We start from the raw sequence: 22,401 nt of genomic DNA, 5'->3' as shown, positions 1-22,401 counted from the left end.
GCACTTCCTATCCTTTATGAGAATTGAGGAATCTCATTCCTCTCTTTTGTCATTCCTATTCATGTTAAAGGATTGCGACGATAGATCGCTTCATGGCCTGTCGTTGTGCAAACATCTACTGCTACTGTGAATGTCCTTCATACCTTGAAGAAACAGCGAAGGGTAAATAGCGATGACACCACGACTCTGCCGATCTCAAGAGACTTGTACCGTCCGAAAAACGCCTCACCTCATTGTGAAACAAATTGTTGCGCTGTTCCGTGTACTTCCGAGAAGGATCCAGCAAAGCCGAGTGACAGGCCAGGCCTAGGTCCGCACACGCAGCACGCGTGAAATCTGGCTCTAGACTATCTATGTACATTGTCTAGCTGCATGTCAGTATACAATGTCTCCACAATGTCTACAGGCAATCGTTTGATTTTGTCTAAAGTGTGTTTTACATTTAGTAGTGTTCCTGTTACTTGGGTCCTCTGGTGCACGTTTTATTTTTATTTAGTGTTTCATTTTTCTTGTACACCCTCTTTAAATGACGTACATTAAATGGTACGAGGCGTGTTTTTTAAGTAAGTACCATTTTGAAATTAAAAAATTGACGTGCTAAGATATCTCAATAATTTTGTTTTTACATGAAAGCCTGTACCGTAATCTACTTTTCTACAGGCACTTGTCATAACGTTGTACCAGTTTTTGAATACCCTCCTCATAGATGTCTGCCACCTGACTTGTTAACCACTGCATCACCACTGTTTTGACTTCATCATCGTCTTGAAGACATTGCCCGCCCAGGTGTTTCTTCAAGTGCAGAAACAGATGGTAGTCACTGGGCGCAAGATCGGGGCTGTATGGAGGATGATCTAGAGTTTTCCATCGAAAAGATGTGATGAGATCTTTGGTCTGATTCTCCACATGCGGACGGGCATTGTCTTGCAGCAAAACGATGCCCTTGCTCTTTTGTTCTGAATTGAACGGCGCAGATTGTGCAATGTCTTACAGTAAGCTGCTTCACTGATTGTCTCATTACGAGGCAGAAATTCCACAAGCAATATTCCTTTTCTTTCCCAAAAAGCTGTGCACATGATTTTCCAGGCAGAAATTGTTTGCTTGAACTTCACTTTTCTGGGTGAATCTGAATGCCGCCATTCCATGGACTATTGCTTTGATTCTGGTGTGACGTAGGTCACCAATGTTTCATTGCCCATAACAATTTGGCTTAAGAAATCATCACTGTCGTTGTGGTACCGCTCAAGGAAAGTCAATGCACTGTCTAAACGTTTGGTTTTGTGCACATCCGTCAACATTTTCGGTACCCAACGTGCGCACAATTTTCGATAATTCAAGTGCTCGGTCACAATGCCACACAAAACACTACGAGAAACATTAGGAAAGTCATCCCGCAAGGAGTAAATCGTAAAGCGTCTGTTTTCTCTCACCTTATTGTCCACTTCCTGCACCAGACTTTCATTAACGACCGAAGGACTCTGACTCCGTTGTTCATCATGCACATCTGTGTGACCATCTTTAAATGCGCTTACACACTTTCTTACCATTCCATCACTCATATGTTTTCTCCGTAAACTGCACAGATCTCACGATGAATATCGATCGCTATTAGGCCTTTAGCACTAAGAAATCTTACAACAGCCCGTACTTCACAATCGGCGGGAATCACGATTATCGGAGGCATCTTAAACACTCAGTACACAACTTAAACAAGGAAGAATCAGACTGTAATGGCGTCAGTGCGTAGACAACAGGTGTAGGTACCCAGTGCGCATGCGCAGAACGCCGACCGCAGCGCTGCGGCCGCGGTGTGGCAAAACAGTACTTACTTAAAAAACACGCCTCGTATTAAAGACGTATGGATCTGTAGTTTAATACTTCTGGACAGAACATGAAAACACTCACCTCTCCAGCACTCAGCACGTTGTTAAGATACTCTAGGAAAGATTCTTCTTTGATCTCATTGTCGGTGAAGACGAAGCTGACGCCGACTCCTTCGAAGCCCGCCGCCCTGTACAAGAGCTTGAGGTCTTCCAGGAAGTTGCTGGTGCTGTAGGCGCGAGTGAGGGTGATCTGGAAGCAGCGGTAGCCTGCGATGAAAGTGGCCAGCCGCGTCAGGGACTGCTTGCCAGATCCGCCCACGCCGACCAGCATGGCGCTGCCGCGTGGAGTCCGGATGATGCGCGAGATGATCATCAGGTGGATGAGAGCGTCTCGGAAAAACACCAAGTCCATCTGAGCTCCGCGTACTGTCTCATTGTAACCCGCCATGAAAGTGCGCACTTTGTCCGTCACGAACTCGAAACTCGGTATTTTCTCATAGATCTTCGGAGCTTCGAGAGACAGGTCTTCTTCACCTTCTTCACCCGTAGGCTCCGGAGGTTCGCGGAGAAAATCGACGAAGTATTCCTCTTCGGGGTCGAAATGCTGAATGTCTTCTTCGGTCAGTTCAGATTTTATACAGCTTCTTATGTTCAGGTCGAACCAAGTGCGATCGGCCTCGTTAGTAAAGCGATCAGAAATGACGCGCTTACATTCGTGCATCCACAACTTCAGCAAAGTTCTGATGTCAGGAAGCTCAGCGTCTTGTATGTACAGCATGCCTCCCCAGATTCGGGACAAATCTCGTAGATTAAATACGTAATGGAACTTTGCCGGTGTCGGGAGCATTTTGATTTTTGTCTGTTGCCAAAGTCGACGAGTTAAAGGCACGAGTTTTGGTACAAAATCAACAATTTCCTGCTTGAATCGTTCGATACAGAAATAACCCATGCCTATTACACTGAATATCTTATCCATAGAACGATTGGACGGTAATGTGCAGTTGAAGACGTTGAATTGTCTCTTAAGTCGTGGAGGTATGTCGTTCCTCCCGCCACCGGGATGGTTCATAGCCGCTAACAATTGTATGTCTACAATGGTTGAGAAATCTCCCGGTTTGTCCAGGGAATAGAAACCTTTCATTTCCATAAGCTGACGGACTATTTCATTCGTTACTTGGTCACCCCATTCGTTGATTACAGGCATATTGATATCGTCAATGAATATGGTCATCTTACGACCACCTGGTGGCCCGTAGGTCGTGCCAACTCTCTTGTCTACATAACTCTCTATTGTTCTCTGAACCATATTTGGCGTTGTGGCGGAGGAGAAGTTAAGACTCTTTTGCAGGTGAAATTCCGGGTCGTAGTTCAACATGTAACCCTTCACCATTACCGTCTTAGCCGTTCCTTGCTCACCGATAAATAATACAGCTTTCCCTTGCCGGGCAATGGTGTCCATGAGATATGTCGAGCGCACATTGTCCACGTTTGGCACCAATATGCTCGAATATTCTGGGACTGAGTCTGTGGGGTAGATGTACTCTTCCACTCTTTCTGACCAGTGTTGCCATTCGCCTTCTTCGTTCACCATGAACTCGAAAATCGAATCCCCTTCGTTGAGTTTAGGCCATTTGTACCTGGTCGGGTGTTCGAGAACGAACTCCTCCAGCTTGTCTCTGTCGTCCAATTCCAGAACAGCACCCAGGCTCCACATAAGAGCAAACAAGAACAGCCGCTGGAGGTGTAGGTCGCTGATATTTGAATCCCCTCCTGTCCTTTCGATGAGGCCCTAAAAAAAAAGGAGAAGATTAACTTTTATAGTAAGATTGACTTTTAATTTAAATGTTAGGTGCTATACTCGTGTGCCTCACAGGCATGTAAAACCATTCTACACGGAGTCCCATCTAAACATCCCACATTTAAAAGGTCCAGAAAAAAATACAGTTGATATTATAATGAAATTGTAACATATGCTACAGCATCTCAAAGAATTTATTTAATAATAATTATTACACCTTGCAAAAAAGCAGGAGGATTTGTTCCCCCTGTTATGTTTTTATTCTCCCCCCCCCACCAAAAAAATTTATTTTTGCAAATATTTTCAGTAGTATTATTTATATGGCATGCGCACAGTAACAAGAATCTTGAATATTAACTGGGGGTTTAGCCAACATAACTCCATTATCCATTACATTCTTTTGGTTGATTAGAACTCCTGAGAGTATCTGTAATTAATTTACCTAAAAAGCGTGCTAATTACAATGTATGTAAATATACACCCAATAACTAACGTCCTGTTAAAGTCGATCAAATATACATATAAATAAGTGAAACAATTATACAGCCAATGTTGAAGATACGATAGTAACATTTGCACTCATTTAGTTCAAATGGTTCAAATGGCTATGAGCACTAAGGGACTCAACTGCTGTGGTCATCAGTCCCCTAGAACTTAGAATTACTTAAACCTAACTAACCTAAGGACATCACACACATCCATGCCCGAGGCAGGATTCGAACCTGCGACCGTAGCAGTCGCACGGTTCCGGACTGCGCGCTTAGAACCGCGAGACCACCGCGGCCGGCGCACTCATTTAGTTTCAGACTTAAAAGCATTCATAGCTGAAACACTGTTACTGAAATAGAATTTCATATTTTGGCTAACTAGCCAGTGTAATTTAATCGGTAGGCATGCGACAGCATGCATACCTAGTATGTTCCAGACGCCGCGCATAAAAATGGGATTTTCTGGTGCTCATACTTAGGGTTCTGTTGGTGATAAAAAGATACAGCCAATTGTTTTCGCCAGCCCTTGTGCCAGAGACCATTTGCATACCCAACAGAAGGACTGTTTTAGTGTCTCTATCCTACAGCACACGGTCAAAATACGAGTATTACATATTTCCTCCTGCTTAGGTAAATGGAGCAAGTCGTTTGGTCCTTTTTGCATTTGATGTGGTCTACGGTGAGTTTGATGGGGTTATGAAGGCACCATTTATTAGTTCATGGGCAGTTCGTCGGAAAACCCCACAAAAAGATTTGTTTACTGTATTTTTTCGCCATCGCCAACAGACCAAAACCCAGCCGAGGATTCCAAAACGGCTATGCACAGCAAATGGCAGAAATTTTTACAATATATTCCTAAAATCCCAATCTCGAACAACCCCGATAATTTTCTTGATATCTTGCTCCGTTTCCTAGATGCAGAGGTTCAAGGTTATCCTATTTCTACACATAAAATCCGGTATGACGCGGCACCTAAATAATAAATAACTGCAACAAATTGCTCAAATTTTAACGTTGCATTCTCCAGGCACGTGTGTATAAGAGCCATTTAACGTTTTCAAAAATCATTATCTGTTACCGAGAATCATCCCAAACGCTTGTTTTTTGGGTACCAAAACCCAGAAGCGGATTCTGAGAAGGCTATGCGCAACAGATGGCTGTAATTTTTACGATGTATCCTGCCCTCGAACAGCCTTGAAAATTTTCCTCACACCTTTATTCGTTTTCGAGGTGCAAAGGTTCAAAGTTACGCTACTTGTACACGTAAAATACACGAGTAAAATCCGGGGTGAGGCGAAAACGTAGTTTACAACGTGACTTAGGACGGAGAAATATGCTGTAGTTGTCATATGGGAACCTCATGTTGTAGTACTGAAGAACATACAAAATTTTTGTGCACATCAAATCCAATCTGAGGTGTAAAATTAGTTTTGCGTTATTTGTATTTTACTATGTTAACTATATAGTCTTTACTGACCAATATATTTCTTTTCGTATGCGTTGCATGTCATGCTGAGCAGGGAATAGAAAGGAAAAAATGGTCTCGTCGGAGCACAAAAAATGCGAATATGTTCCTACTTACGTTAAAAGACTCTGACTGGTGGGGTACCAGCTGCATCATTCTACCATCCTCAGCACCTTTAATTATTTTCCCAAAAATTTTGCCATCCGAACATATTCGCACTATTTTATGCTGTGAGAGAAGAAGGTAGCAGCACTGGCAAAGGAACGGAAAAGTAATAAGTAATGGAAGATATTCGGCAATGGTTGTGTTTTAGAAAGAGCGAGGGAGGCAATGGAGGTGTGAGAAAAAGAGAGGGACACAGTGGCAGTGGAACATACGTTGACAGCGACAGAACAGTGCTAGGAAAAGAGTGAAGGAGACAGTGGTAGAAGGAGAAAGTGGAAGTGGATGAGAGCCAATGATAAAGAGAGACACAGTATATGACAATGACAACGGGAAAGCGAGAGATAGTGACGGTGAGAAGAGGTAGAAGCAGCAGGAAGGCAAGAATGAGGTATTAGCAGTAAGTGAGAGCAAGAGGGAGACAGTGACAGTGAGGGAAAACTGTAGCAGTAGGACAGAAGTAAGGGGCTTTAGCTGCGACACAGGAGACAATGGCAGAGAGAATCACAGAGATAATGAGAATGAGTTGGGCTGAATAAATGAATGAGAAAGGGCAACTGGAAGTGGAAGGGTACGAGCAACTTACAGCGTTGGACTAGTGGGCGTGGGTGAGTTTCAGTTAGGGGAGCTTGTGGGACTCTGAGGTGAGTTGCATGTTAAAAAGGCGCGAATATGTTCGCATACCAAATTTTTTTGGAAATTTTCAAAGGTACCGAGGAAGGTAGAATGTGGTAGCTTGTATCCCACTTATCAGTCTGTGTCTTTTAAAATAAGCAGGAATTTTTTGTGCTCCGATATGAGCATCTTTTTGATAGTAGAAATTATTGTTTTATCTAAAAGTTCTCAGTCAATCAAATCTTATTCCACTATTCAGTTATTCAGACACAAAAATTATTCCAGAATGAGATTTTCACTCTGCAGCGGAGTGTGCGCTGATATGAAACTTCCTGGCAGATTAAAACTGTGTGCCCGACCGAGACTCGAACTCGGGACCTTTGCCTTTCGCGGGCAAGTGCTCTACCATCTGAGCTACCGAAGCACGACTCACACCCGGTGGAGCTTCTGTAAAGTTTGGAAGGTAGGAGACGAGATACTGGCAGAAGTAAAGCTGTGAGTACCGGGCGTGAGTCGTGCTTCGGTAGCTCAGATGGTAGAGCACTTGCCCGCGAAAGGCAAAGGTCCCGAGTTCGAGTCTCGGTCGGGCACACAGTTTTAATCTGCCAGGAAGTTTCATAACAGCGCACACTCCGCTGCAGAGTGAAAATCTCATTCTGGAAACATCCCCCAGGCTGTGGCTAAGCCATGTCTCCGCAATATCCTTTCTTTCAGGAGTGCTAGTTCTGCAAGGTTCGCAGGAGAGCTTCTGTAAAGTTTGGAAGGTAGGAGACGAGATACTGGCAGAAGTAAAGCTGTGAGTACCGGGCGTGAGTCGTGCTTCGGTAGCTCAGATGGTAGAGCACTTGCCCGCGAAAGGCAAAGGTCCCGAGTTCGAGTCTCGGTCGGGCACACAGTTTTAATCTGCCAGGAAGTTACATAAATTATTAATTGTAACTCATGAAAATAAAGCAAACGACACTAGATAACTTAGGTTTTAAGTATTGTAATATTATAAAGGAAATGCTGTTGGAAGGCATATTAGTTAGCCTGCGGAAGGTTATGATTGAGCAAGATCTGTGCCCAAAATAACCGCACAACATATGCAGACGGGTTACCACAAGTCGTAAAAGGTGCCCAGTTTTATCTAAATTCTGTGCCTGAGAGTTTATTCAGTGACAGTTTTTAGTGACTGGCTATTAACAGGCACTTAACTTCATGAGCTGTGTTAATCTGCAAACTGTGACAACAGTATTGCACTGTGAATTGTGTTACTTTCATATTATATTTACTGTGCACATCGTTTTTGTACCGAGATGCCTGTTAGACTTCAAGGACAATATTTGTCAACTTTATTCAGTGAATGTGTTAATGATTTACTCGCCACATGTAAATCATTGTGAATCAGTACGTCTATGTTAGGTTACTGCACTCGGATAATCACATTATAGGACATCAAGAGAGTGCAGTATGTGACTGAGCATTTATCTGTGCACAAATTATGATAGATGTGACTCGATCTGGCCATAAACAGTGCGTTATTGAACGTCGAAGTGTTGGGAACGTAAACTTTGTGTGGACCATATAACTTGAAATAGCCTATTTGAGACAAGCACTTTTCAGCCACGTTCGTTGGAGGCGCAACTGCCGATGGCATATTGGCACATCTAAATAACGTAAAGCTGCATGTGAACCATTTCTAGCACGAGGAATATGGAAACTGCATTCAGTTTCTTGCCATGGTTTCCCAAACATGTCCTCCGCCATAGTTGCAATCAATTCAGCGATACAACGTCTACACACAGGAATATTGTCCAATTTGGTTGCATAAGAACCTGCACAAGAAGAAACCCAGTGGGGAAATGTCGGCGGAACGTGGTGGCCTGTCAATGTGTCCTCCACGTCTATCCAGCGACTGGGAAATTTCGTATCCAGGAACTTACGAACAGCTGTTGACCAAGGTGGCAGAGCCGCATCCAGTTGAAAGATGATGAGGTGTTGCAAGTCTTGTATCTGAGTGTGAACAACCTGTTCCAACATGTCCAGTTACACTGACCCATTCACTGTGTTTTCTGCAAAGAAGAACGGTCCAACAATCATGTCATGCATTAACTCACATCAGATGTTCACGAACACGTTCAATGATAGCGTGCAGATGCTGCGAGCCGCAAATCCCAACACTATGCCGATTATCTGTTTCTGATACATGCAAGGATACCTCATCTGAGAGTAAACATCTTTCCTGGAATCTGGCATTCTTGTTAATACGCTGCAGCATGTCCATGGCAAATTATTGTCGGCGTGGTTTGTTGTTCGGCACCAGACGTTGCAAAATTTGCTTTTTGGAAGTAGACGATGGTGCACTACACGATGCAGTGTTGCTCGAAGTACATTAAGTTGCCTAGATGCCTGCCGAATCGATTTACAGTGGGCTTCTGGGCAACGCTTGTCAGATGTCCTCCTCTGTCACTTCCGAAGCACTACGACATGCCTCAGAAAACGTTTCAGAATACTTCCAGTTGCCAGCAATTTACAATACCACTCCTTAATTGTTTTCACATCAAGTGAATTACATCGGCAAAACCTATGATAATTTCTTTGCAGTTCCACTCATTAGTAACCAAAGAAATTGCTCGTAGACTGGTCGAGCGTTCGGTTCAACGTGATGCAGTACGGCCTTTTCCACTTCGGGTATTCGGCGTCTTCTCGGAGCACCACTGTCGAGCCTGCTGTCAGTGAAGTTACCCTTTCTCGAAACAATTGCATAATTGTAGCGAAAAGGGTATGCGATGGAGTCATACGTTGTGGATAGTGATCTTGATAAAGGCAACGAGCAGCTTTTCCATTACCGTGAGCTCGGAGCTTCGCCATACAGAAGGAGTATGTCGATGTATTCTGCAAATGTGAACTCAACCATGTTGCTGTAACACTACCAGACACGTGAATGAGGCTCTAACCAGGTCAGGGAGATAGAACAGACGTTAAATGACACCAGCCAATCCGACCATGACTAACGTGTTGCATATCTGTCTAGCAAATATGTTTTCAAACGGCTGCAGCACTGCAACGGTAAGCTTCCGAACATGGGTTCCAATTCAAAATATTGTCTTCTCAGTCTTCTCTACAAGTCCTAGAAGCTTGTAACCTGTATAAATATCTCAAACAGCTGTCGTGTACTGACACCTTACAATGTTAAGCTTAAGGCTGTTGGAAGCTGACGAGGGCACTCCAGGATAGGAAATCAGAGACAATGCTGAGATCATGAAAAGTGTTAAAGGTTACGTTATTGGAAGTAAACTGTAATGGTAAGGCCAGCGAATCGTAACGCTCTGGGCAGCTGTCCCAGGATAGAGATTTCGCTTCATAGAATTAACTGGTAACTTCATACAGTGCCTTGACGCTGTTGTAACGTGTTACAGTGGAAGATGGCCACAAACAAGTGCGTGTTAGCAGAAGCAGCAAACGTGAAAAACGCTCCTGAGAACAGCAACTTCAGTAGATTTACACGGATTAGAGTGAGATGGGAACAGCGGGTCCAACCCACGAGATCCTCTAGGGCGGGGCCAAGTGAGATATAACACGATATTACTAGCCGTAATAGGAACGGAAGTGAAGTTTAGCTTTCAGCTGAAAGCTGTTGCTATCAAACATGGGGTTTGTTAATGTAAAAGTCAGGAATATCCCAACCTACAGAGTGGGATAAGGGGAGGAATCAGAAAGTGGTTGGCTTGAGGCACCCTGGACGTGCAGAGCCGCACGACAGATTGGCGACGCCCGTAAAGTGACGACAGACTGGCGGGCCGCCTACCGATAGAGAGAAACCAGACGTCACCACAATCCTTTAAAAACCCAGGTTTTTTATATTCAGAGGAGTTCGAAGGAACATCCTCTCCATGTCTCTTGTCTCAAGTCTCGGGTAAGTTCCAGCAAGTCTGTTTTTTCACATGGAGTGTTGCTCTCAATGCTGTACTTTACAATACTGCTAGTGATTGCTACTTCTGTTAGCCTTCGCCCCAGGGACTCAGACAATGAATTCTGTTGTGCAACCAGTTGCATCCTTTGATTTTCCGGTTCATAGAATTAGGCAACAGTGAAGTAGCTAATCTGAAGCAAATACACTCCTGGAAATTGAAATAAGAACACCGTGAATTCATTGTCCCAGGAAGGGGAAACTTTATTGACACATTCCTGGGGTCAGATACATCACATGATCACACTGACAGAACCACAGGCACATAGACACAGGCAACAGAGCATGCACAATGTCGGCACTAGTACAGTGTATATCCACCTTTCGCAGCAATGCAGGCTGCTATTCTCCCATGGAGACGATCGTAGAGATGCTGGATGTAGTCCTGTGGAACGGCTTGCCATGCCATTTCCACCTGGCGCCTCAGTTGGACCAGCGTTCGTGCTGGACGTGCAGACCGCGTGAGACGACGCTTCATCCAGTCCCAAACATGCTCAATGGGGGACAGATCCGGAGATCTTGCTGGCCAGGGTAGTTGACTTACACCTTCTAGAGCACGTTGGGTGGCACGGGATACATGCGGACGTGCATTGTCCTGTTGGAACAGCAAGTTCCCTTGCCGGTCTAGGAATGGTAGAACGATGGGTTCGATGACCGTGCACTATTCAGTGTCCCCTCGACGATCACCAGTGGTGTACGGCCAGTGTAGGAGATCGCTCCCCACACCATGATGCCGGGTGTTGGCCCTGTGTGCCTCGGTCGTATGCAGTCCTGATTGTGGCGCTCACCTGCACGGCGCCAAACACGCATACGACCATCATTGGCACCAAGGCAGAAGCGACTCTCATCGCTGAAGACGACACGTCTCCATTCGTCCCTCCATTCACGCCTGTCGCGACACCACTGGAGGCGGGCTGCACGATGTTGGGGCGTGAGCGGAAGACGGCCTAACGGTGTGCGGGACCGTAGCCCAGCTTCATGGAGACGGTTGCGAATGGTCCTCGCCGATACCCCAGGAGCAACAGTGTCGCTAATTTGCTGGGAAGTGGCGGTGCGGTCCCCTACGGCACTGCGTAGGATCCTACGGTCTTGGCGTGCATCCGTGCGTCGCTGCGGTCCGGTCCCTGCCTGGTCGACGGGCACGTGCACCTTCCGCCGACCACTGGCGACAACATCGATGTACTGTGGAGACCTCACGCCCCACGTGTTGAGCAATTCGGCGGTACGTCCACCCGGCCTCCCGCATGCCCACTATACGCCCTCGTTCAAAGTCCGTCAACTGCACATACGGTTCACGTCCACGCTGTCGCGGCATGCTACCAGTGTTAAAGACTGCGATGGAGCTCCGTATGCCACGGCAAACTGGCTGACACTGACGGCGGCGGTGCACAAATGCTGCGCAGCTAGCGCCATTCGACGGCCAACACCGCGGTTCCTGGTGTGTCCGCTGTGCCGTGCGTGTGATCATTGCTTGTACAGCCCTCTCGCAGTGTCCGGAGCAAGTATGGTGGGTCTGACACACCGGTGTCAATGTGTTCTTTTTTCCATTTCCAGGAGTGTAAATAAGTTAATTCAGACAGTTGAGTTCCCTGTGAGTATCCTATTACGTCCCAAAGTCCGGCCCCCTCGTAGATGCCCTGTGACTGTGTCTGGCGTTGATCCAAGCACTCAGGTTGCCAGTACTGGAACTTTGTCTTTCTGCATTTGTTCCTAACTGCTCGGGGATTGCAGACTGACCTGTAACCTCCTCTTTTACTTTCTCCTGTGTTAGGAGACAGCAAAATGCCATCGAAATAAATCTGAGCTAATTATTTATTACTACCAGATACAAAAAGGCATTAACCTTTTGTTTTTACGTTATATTTTAAGACAATTTGGTTGTTCTGTAAGTTTCGTAAGACTGAGCTACGCGATACCACCGGCAGTCAAGTTCTGTTTCAAAATGACGCCTCAGTGCAACTTCACATCACAAATCGGTTTAAACAAGGCTGTGTTTTCGAACCTACATTTCGTTGTCTTGCACTTCTCAGTTACTGCGCTCTAGGCATCATCTGTTAACAGTTACCCTGTAGAAATTAAGTACTAGTGCAACGTGACTTTAATCAAACTTGAGTTCACTGGAGAAGATTAACCAACCTCGACCCGGTAACAGATATCTAAATACGATCTCTGAGGCAATATGTATTTAGGCATTTATTTCAACTGTAAGATTTCGAGGTAGATTTAACAAGACATGCTTAGATAGTTAACATTACAATGTGTGCTGTTCAGCAGTAGTTCATAATAATATTGATAATGATGATGATAATAATAATAATAATAATAGACACACAAATAATTGCAATACGCATAGTACATCAGCAATATAATAATAATAGTAATAATAATAATAATGGAATATTACAAATACAGAAACAAACAGCTCTACATTTCATCCAGAGATTTTTAAAAAAATATGATAGTATCAATATTCACACTTTTAAAAATTCTCAGAACATGTGGTCTTCATTCTAATTAATGAAAATCATTACTCTAACTTTAGTCGATAAAGATCACAAGGTAAAGATAAGGGGAGAAATTTCAAAAGCTTTCACAATAATAACCATAGACAAGATGATGGATTATCCACCCTGCTTTTCAAATTAGCCTTCAATTACGTGATAAAGATTTGGGAAACAAAGACCCACATTGGAGCAAAACCCTCAATAAGAACAAACTGCCAGGGATTTGCGGATGATTTAGCTCACTTAGCTCTTGACATTGAAGACGTTCGTGCCCAGATCACAAACCTCCAAAAATCGCCTTAATAATATGATTACAAATACATCTCGAGAAAACTGTTGTGGCCATGAAACCTCTGCGTATAAGCAAAATCTTAATTGTCATTAAAAACTTAACATAGTACAACAGTTTAAATATCTTGGAGCCATCATCAAGCAGAACTTAACTGAGAAACACCTGCCGGCCGGGATGGCGGAGCGGTTCTAGGCGCTACAGTCCGTAACCGCGCGACCGCTACGGTCGCAGATTCGAATCCTGCCTCGGGCATGGATGTGTGTGATGTCTTTAGGTTAGTTAGGTTTAAGTAGTTCTATGTTCTAGGGGACTGATGACCTCAGAAGTTAAGCACACTATACTTTCCCAGAAGCCACTTGTGACTGCGAAACCCTTTTCCAAATTAAAAATGAAGGAAGAACTGATTAGCTCCTCAAAAGTGAAAGAAGAGACATCATCAGAACTCGCATAAATTAAAAGTGTCAGGTTGAAGGAGTCTGGAGAATTCTCCTCAATGACTGAACCAGTCGCCAGCACAATGAAGAAGAAAGAATCTCTTAGTTGTTTCACATCTTGCTAATGCAAGGAAACAGAATTATACAACTTGTAATGAGAAATGTCAGAAAGAAGACAGGAGAGAGATGCAGCAAAGTCTTAAAACAGTAGGATACCAGATGACAAATGTGGAGAACAAAGACAAAATTAGTACTCTTCTTGAGAACCACAAATTCGTGGCAGAAATGAGACATAGAATGGCTATGGAGATTTCAGACGAATCGAGAAAACTACGATCGGCGGTAATGAAACAGTATTGTGGGGGACGAGTGGGGGCGGGGAGCGCAGGAACTGAACAGTAAAATCTTCAAAGAAAATTGAACGTGAAACGGCTGAAGTTAAAGTTAATAGTAATATGGTATTTCAGAAGTTTTAGTTTAATTGACACTGTGTTAAATATTTTCCTGATAACGTTTTCGTAGAAGGTAAGTAAAGACATTTAACAGAAATCTATGGCAGCAGCACAGAAGGAATCAAGAAGAGATGTTGACAAGTCCGTAGAAGAGTGAGAAATAATAGGGTAAACTGAGCATGAGACGAGACGAAAGCAACCAGAAACAGATTGGGACTGGAAAGCATTAGTGCTGACAATACGGCAGAAGTACTGGTTTGCTGACTGCATATGACGACAGGGAAGCTCCGCTGATGATAACATGCAAACCTTTGAATAAACAGTGATTTTGGACAAGACGCACGTTTCTGGATGATTTGTTCTAGCGTCGTGCTGCTCAGATTGGAGAACGAGATGGAGAAAGATTGAGTGTTAAGAATGGGTTCCACCAAGATGTTGCCCGTTTAACTTGTGTTTTTAAAATTAGTACCATTTTGAAAACCCGCCGCTGCAGTGCCACGGTCAGCATTCAGCACACGTGCGCCGTGTGCTACAATCTGTTGGCATGCCACAAACACCATTATATTGTCATTCTGCTTGTTTACCTTTGTTTGTGAGTGTTTGAAAGGCATCTTCCGATTGAGAATCTCGCTGACTGTAGAATACACGCTTTTTTTAGTATTAAAGGCATGAAAGCGGCTGAAATTCATCGTCAGATCACTGAAGTGTATAGGGAAAACACCATGAGTGACGCAATAGTACGGAAATGGGTGACAGCTTTTAAAGATGACCTTACGACTGTGCATGATGAAGGCGACTTTCAGTCATTACTGATGATTTGATGCAGAAAGTTGATGAAAAAGAGAGAGCGAACAGACGTTTTACGATTTCGACGTTGTGTGGTGAGTTTCCTCAAGAGGTTAGAAGTGTCCTATATGCAACTGTTTCAGAACGTTTACATTATCGAAAGTTATGCTCAGTTCGATACCAAAAATGCTGACTGAGGTATATAAAAGCTAACATTTAGCCAGTTCTTTGGCTTTCCTAGAACGGTACAGTGAGGAAGATGACGAGTTTTTAATTTAACCTGTCGTCAGCGACGAAACACACGTGGTTCGTTACACCTGAATCAAGGCAGCAATCCATGGAATGGCGGCGTTCAACACCAGGCAAAAAAGTGAAGATAAAATGAATTATTTCAGCTGTTTTTTTGGGACAGGAAGGGGGTATTGCTTGTGGATTTTTGTCTCATGGTGGCACAATAAATTCTAGAACTTAATGTGAGATTTAAAAAAAAAACTGCGCAGTTCAACCCAGAACAAAAGGCTTGGCACACTGAGTAAGGGGATCGTTTTGCTTCATGACAATGTCCATCCACAAGCAACCTATCGAACTCAAAAGCTGATCTTATCATTTGACTGGGAATAGCTTGATCACCCTCCATACAGTCCCAATCTAGGGCCCAATGGCTACCATGTGTTCTTGCATTTGGAGAAGCATTTGGCTGCTCAGCATCACGACAACGATTGAAGATGTCAAAATGACCGTATTGCAGTGGTTATCTAATCAGATGGTAGATTTCGACGAGGTAAGTAATCAAAAGCTGGCTGTGCCATACGACGAGGGCCTTAATGTTGGCGGGAATTACGTAGAAAAGTAAAACACATCCCTTCATGTAAAAATCAAATTGCTACGATAAGTCTATATGTTTTATTTTTATTTCAAAACTGTACTTACGTAAAGACAGGCCTCGTGTAGGATCTTGTACTGCAGTTATGAAATCGTGATAGATCTTTGACTGTGAGGCTATGTATTGAGTATACCAGTGACTAAGAAACTGATGAAGCAAAGAGAGCCTGTGAAAATCATGTCTCATGCCCTGTTGCATCTACCTGAACTGTGCTTGGGATGGACTGGCATGTTCAAAGAATCGAATGTCACAAACATACACTGCTGTCCCTTAACACTGCAATACCAAGAAGGGTCCCAAATAAAGAAATTTTATTATGCATACACAGAAGAATAGAAAGGTTCAAATGGTTCAAATGGCTCTGAGCACTAAGCGACTTAACTTCTGAGGTCATCAGTCGCCTAGAACTTAGAACTAATTAAACCTAACTTACCTAAGGACATCACACACATCCATGCCCGAGGCAGGATTCGAACCTGCGACCGTAGCGGTCGCTCGGCTCCAGACTGTAGCGCCTAGAACCGCACGGCCACTCCGGCCGGCAGAATAGAAAGAAAATATTAATAAATATGTAGGTGATTTGAGGTATACAGGTTGAGAAATTTGGTATGAGAGTGCTACTGTCTCCGGAACAGCAGTGCCACTAACCCGGCTGGTCACTGAATCGAACTGAGCTTGGCTGATAGATGCGGCTGTCATTCTACGCTTCTTCAGCTCTATGTCGACGCTGATCAGTCTTAGTGGCTGGCAAGTGGTGGCGTGCGAGTCTTTCGGGATTCCATAACTGAATGTTTTCGCTGGCTGAGAGACCTGGAGAATGTGCTGGCCAGGGCAACAGTCCAGCACCCTCTGTATCGAGGTAGGTCAGGACAAAACGGGCAAGCGGTCTTGCTTTATCTTATTGAATTACAACGTCCCGATAACCCATGATCCTGTTGCTGTTGACTCCAACACGGAGAACCAAGGGTAGCACCAGACACAAAACCCAGCGATTGGCAGTGGGTGGTTTTGGAGATATCGTCAACTTCAGCCACAAACACTTTAATTTTTAAAACATAATGTCTCTCCTAAGAGTCATTCACCGCTCTGGTCTGTCGCAAGATATAAGAAATTTCGCTTTTGCAATGTGTAGATGGAGCCAGACCAAACAAATACTGCTCATCACAAGTTTAATGCGACGCCCTGTGCCAACAGAAAAGTCCGTGTGTTTCTATTACAAACCATATTAGCGGAATTATACGTGCCCTTTGGATCTAGTACGATATTTGTTTCCTCGATATGTAATAATAGCGACGATAAAACACGAAGAATAACCACTACTCTAGCAGCGACCGAGTAGCGCTGCTCCTTAGTTGTAGCTGACAGTTTGAGACAGAACGGCACCCGAGACGGAACAAGTCGGGGAAGGAAGACGTGGTGAACAAATGTTTATCGACATAACAAGTACGATAATACAATGGCTTTCGCAGTGGTCGTACCACAATCTACTTCCCGCCAACCCGCATTGTAGAATACAATATCTACACGCCTTCAAAACAACAAGATATGCTCTCAATTATGGGAGAGTGCTGCCAAGGAATTCCTGTACTTAAATCCTGTTTAATTGTTGTTGCTGTAGTGTATCTTTCTGACATAATTCCGTAATACGATGCTACGGTATTCGTAATGAGGTTGCCAGGGAGACAACTCGGGTATGCGTGGAAAGGTATCTGGAACGAGAAGGGTGGCTTTCTTGTACAGATGCATTTCCGACTGTAGTACAATGAAGTCGAGACAGTGGGAAGTTGTGGTCAGCGAAACCATCCTGTGAATAATCGAAATAATGCCACTTGATTGGGTATGGTACCTGAAGATTCGATTCACACAGCAGCACACGGACAGCATGGTGCATCACATTGTAAAAGACTCAAAAATGCCTTCGTACCGCCGATAGGTGCACTAGACTCTTACACTGAAGGACAATGGCGATTGGATAATCTTTGTGAGCGGGTATTAACCCACCATCTTCCGATTGTCCGGGCCATAGGAAGCAAGAAGGCCGGTCGCATGTCGAGCCATTGAGCCTGTGATTGACGCTGCGCAAAATGTGTGCGTCGTATTGTATTATTCGGCGTAACGTAAGGAATTGTGAAGTGATAAACAATGTTAGGGCACAACCAATAATTTTAAAACGTCTGGAAAGTAAATGTGATCGATTCGTCAGAGACAAAAGTTCTTTATTATGTGCTAGTGGATAACGTGTCAGAAACAAATTGTAAATTAATACTTAGTTTCAATTAATTACGTTTTGAGAACACTCGTAGACAACTGGTAATATTCAGCTGTATGATATTTTTTGAAACGATGAGGTACACGTAATGCATCTCCACAGTTTTTACGTTCCCACGTCGTTCCACTCCGTTTCTTATTTTATGTAAATACTGTGCAAGCTCTTGTTGGATGATTAATTCACTGGCGTGGGATTTATATATTTCGGAAAATGACACCAACGTTGCCCATTTAGTTTCATTGATATATCTCAGGTCGATAATGGTCCTCGTCGTTTATAAACTTGTTTTTGTAATAATGGTTCTGCTAGTTGAAGTCTATACCCGTTGTTCTTCCTCATGTTGGTTTTGTTGTACAGAATATAGGAATTATACTGAAGAGCCAAAGAAACTGGTACACCTGCCTAATATCGTGCAGGGTCCCCACGAGCGCGCAGAGGTGCCGCAACACGACGTGGCATGAACTTGAATAATGTCTGAAGTAGTGCTGGAGGGAACTGACACCACAAATTCTGCAGGCCTGTCCATAAATCTGTAAGAGTACGAGAGGGTGGAGATCTCTTCTGAACAGCACGTTAAAGGCATCCCAGATATGCTCAATAATGTTTATGTCTGGGGGGTTTGGTGGCCAGCGGAAGTGTTTAAACTCAGAAGAGTGCTACTGAAGTCACTCCGTAGCAATTTTGGACTTGTAGGGTGTCGCATTGAACTGCTGGAATTGGCCAAGTCCATTAGAATGCACAATGGACATGAATGGATGCAGGTGATGAGACAGGATGCTTACGTACGTGTCACGTGTCACAGTCGTATCTAGACGTAGCAGCGGTCCCATATCACTCCATCTGCACACTCTCCTCACCGTTAAAAAGCCTCCACCAGCTTGAACAGTCCATTGCTGACATGCAGGGTCCATGTATTCTTGAGGTTGTCTCCATGTCCGCACACGTCCATCCGCTCGATGCAATTTGAAACGAGTCTCTTCCGACGAGGCAACATGTTTCCAGTCATCAACAGTCCAATGTCGATGTTGAACGGGCCCAGGCGAGGCGTAAAGCTCTGTGTCGTGCAGTCATCAAGGATACACGAGTGGGCTTTCGTCTCCGAAAGCCTACATCGATGATGTTTCGTTGAATGGTTCGCACGCTGACACTTGTTGATGGCCCAGCATTGAAATCTGCAGCAATTTGCGGGAGCGTTGCACTTCTGTCACGTTGAACGATTGTCTTCAATCGTCGTCGGTCCCGTTCTTGCAGGATCTTTTTCCGGCCGCAGCGATGTCGCAGCAGTAACCGATCTAGCAACTGTGCCAGATACTTGTCTTACATAGGCATTGCCGACCGCAGGGCCGTATCCTGCCTTTTTACATATGTGTGTATTTGAATATGCATGCCTATATCAGTTTCTTTGGCGCTGTAGTGTATAAAGTAGCATATCAAATATTTAAAAAAGTTTTTTCGGTACCCTTTCAAGTATTTCTTCATAACACGGAAACCTGCGGTCGATACAACTCATTCCCCCGTAGGGTTTCGTTGGTTTCAGCTATGTTCAGTCGTTTCTACTCTTTTGTGCTGTGAAGAAATAATACGGTCGTCCCAGTTCGATCAGTGCACGCTAATATGCCATTGTTGCCCCTCATTATGTATTCCGCCTTTTAAAATTTTGCTTTATTGAAATCTCCCGGTATATTTTTTCTGTTAAAGCATATCGTTCATCCATTTACAAAGATATGTGACCTTTATTTAGCACTGACTTTGACAACTGCATCATAACAGTTTCAGCTGTATTATAATCAAGATCCGTTTAATCATTTCCTGAATGTACACTACCGGCCATTGACATTGCTACACCACGAAGATGACGTGCTACAGACGCGAAATTTAACCGACACGAAGAAGATGCTGTGATATGCAAATGATTAGCTTTTCAGAGCATTCACACAAGGTTGGCGCTGGTGGCGAAATCTACAACGTGCTGAGATGAAGGAAGTTTCCAACCGATTTCTCATACACAAACAGCAGCTGACCGGCGTTGCCTGGTGAAACGTTGTTGTGATGCCTCGTGTAAGGAGGAGAGATCACGTTTCCGACTTTGATAAAGGTCGGATTGTAGCCTATCGCGATTGCGGTTTATCGTATCGCGACATTGCTGCTTGCGTTGGTCGAGATCCAATGACTGTTAGCAAAATATGGACTCGGTGGGTTCAGGAGGGTAATACGGAATGCCGTGCTGGATCCCAACGGCCTCGTATCATTAGCAGTCGAGATGACAGGCATCTTATCCGCATGGCTGTAACGGATCGTGCAGCCACGTCTCGATCCATGAGTCAACAGATGGGGACGTTTGCAAGACAACAACTATCCGCGCGAACGTTCGACGACGTTTGCAGCAACATGGACTATCAGCTCGAGGAACATGGCTGCGGTTACCCTTGACGCTGCATCACAGACAGGAGCGCCTGCGATGGTGTACTCAACGACGAACCTGGGTGCACGAATGGCAAAACGTCATTTTTTCGGATGAATCCAGGTTCTGTTTACAGTATCATGATGGTCGCATCCGTGTTTAGCGATATCGCGGTGAACGCACAATGGAAGTGTGTATTCGTCATCGCCATACTGGCGTATCACCCGGCGTGATGGTATGGGGTACCATTGGTTACACGTGTCGGTCACCTCTCATTCGCATTAACGGCACTTTGAACAGTGGACGTTACATTTCAGACGTGTTACGACCCGCGGCTCTACCCTTCATTCGATCCCTGCGAAACCCTACATTTCAGCAGGATAATGCATGATCGCATGTTGCAGGTCCTGTACGGGCCTTTGTGGGTACAGAAAATGTTCGACTGCTGCCCTGGCCAGCACACTCTCCAGATCTCTCACCAATTGAAAACGTCTGGTCAATGGTGGCCGAGCAATTGGCTCGTCACAATACACCAGTCACTACCCTTGATGAACTGTGGTATCGTGTTCAAGCTGCATGGGCAGCTGTACCTGTACGCGCCATCCAAGCTCTGTTTGACTCAATACCCAGGCGTATCAAGGCCGTTATTTTCGGCCAGAGGTGGTTGTTCTGGGAACTGATTTCTCAGGATCTATTATAGCAATAACGCGATGGGACCTTCAAAGTTTACAAGTTTTTATCCCAAACATCGCTCCGTTCGAGGGATTAAATTATGAGAAGCGTCCCTTAAATTTCATTAACATCCAAGTCTATGTCAACATACGTGTACCGCAAGCCATCGGACGGTGAGTGGCAGAGTGTACCACATAGCACTAACAGTCGCCTTTCCTGTTCCACTCGCAAACAAAGCGACGCAAAAAACGACTATCTACAAGGCTCCGTACGAGCCCTAATTTCTCTCCTCTTATCTTTGTAGTCCACGCACAAAATTACGTTGGCGGCAGTAGAAACATTCTGCAGTCTGTCTGAAATGCTAGTTTTCTAAATTTCCTCAATAGTGCCTCGCGAAAAGGACATCGTCTTCCCACCAGGGATTTCCATTTGAGTTCACGTAGCATCTCCACAATACTTGCGAGCTGCTCGAGCATACCGGTAACAAATCTAGCACCACGCCTCTGAATCGCTTCGATGTCTTCCTTTTTTCGTCTTTTTCGTCCAGTTCAGTTTGAATATAAAATTTATCAAACATGCGCTAATAACACATATCTGATTGTTATTTTTATGAAAAACGCACGTCTTCTTATTTCTAATTACATATCACACATAAAATTCAGCAAATATATATTTTTAATTACTAATCCTTTTATAAAATATTGGTAACGAAGTTTGTTTCAACTAAAGAAACATTCACGGAAATGCAAATTGAATACGCACCTTTTTAGCACAGCAGAAATCAAACCCTTGAAGTCCACGTAGAAGGGTGGGGTGGAGGGGGGTGGCGGGCAAGTACACTACCACTGCGTTGTGCTGTCTGTCGATGAACCGGTCTTACTTTCGGGTATTCAAGACACACGAAAGGACTTCAAAGTTGATTCTTTCGCGAGTTTTTGAGAATTGCATTGAACTGCTTTGTGAACTGATATTTGATTTCTGAATTTCACGCACCATAAATATAAAAAAATTCAAAAAGCCGATTGCCAAGTGTTCTCCTTGTCAGTCGCTGCTACAGCACTCATTATTCTTGGAGTTGTTCTGTCCTTGCTAATATATATTGACAAAGCCAATACCGTACTACAGTAATGTGGGACTCCACTATCGAGTGGGCACGTAAAATTCCATTTTAAAAATAATTTTGTTTGCAACAGGTAGCAAAACGACGTTTTCTGTTGGCATTGAGCGTCCCATGAACTTTTTTTTCCCTTTGTTGTTATTTCATTCATTCCGTCTCGCCCGTATGGGACGGTTGGAGGAGGGGGAGGGGGTCTTTCAGCCGTACTGTCAACCCACTCTTCAGCCAGCTGGACAAGTAAAAATAAATCATAAATGTGAGATATTTACATAGATTTAAAGATTTGGGATG

General features: G+C 44.2%; 1 protein-coding gene across 1 annotated transcript in view; it reads right to left on the bottom strand.

Annotated features, from left to right (window-relative positions):
• Positions 1–22,401, bottom strand: part of LOC124775662 (dynein axonemal heavy chain 8-like) — a 605,208-nt gene that overhangs the window by 249,772 nt on the left and 333,035 nt on the right. Inside the window, exon 27 of the mRNA XM_047250489.1 lies at positions 1,906–3,612. Coding sequence (XP_047106445.1) covers positions 1,906–3,612 — 1,707 coding nt within the window. The remainder of the gene's footprint in view (positions 1–1,905; positions 3,613–22,401) is intronic.

The sequence above is a fragment of the Schistocerca piceifrons genome, chromosome 2 (assembly GCF_021461385.2).
Source record: "Schistocerca piceifrons isolate TAMUIC-IGC-003096 chromosome 2, iqSchPice1.1, whole genome shotgun sequence".
Lineage (NCBI taxonomy): Eukaryota > Metazoa > Arthropoda > Insecta > Orthoptera > Acrididae > Schistocerca > Schistocerca piceifrons.
The sequence above is the reverse complement of the archived record's forward strand: the minus strand, read 5'-3'. Positions and strand labels throughout refer to the sequence as shown.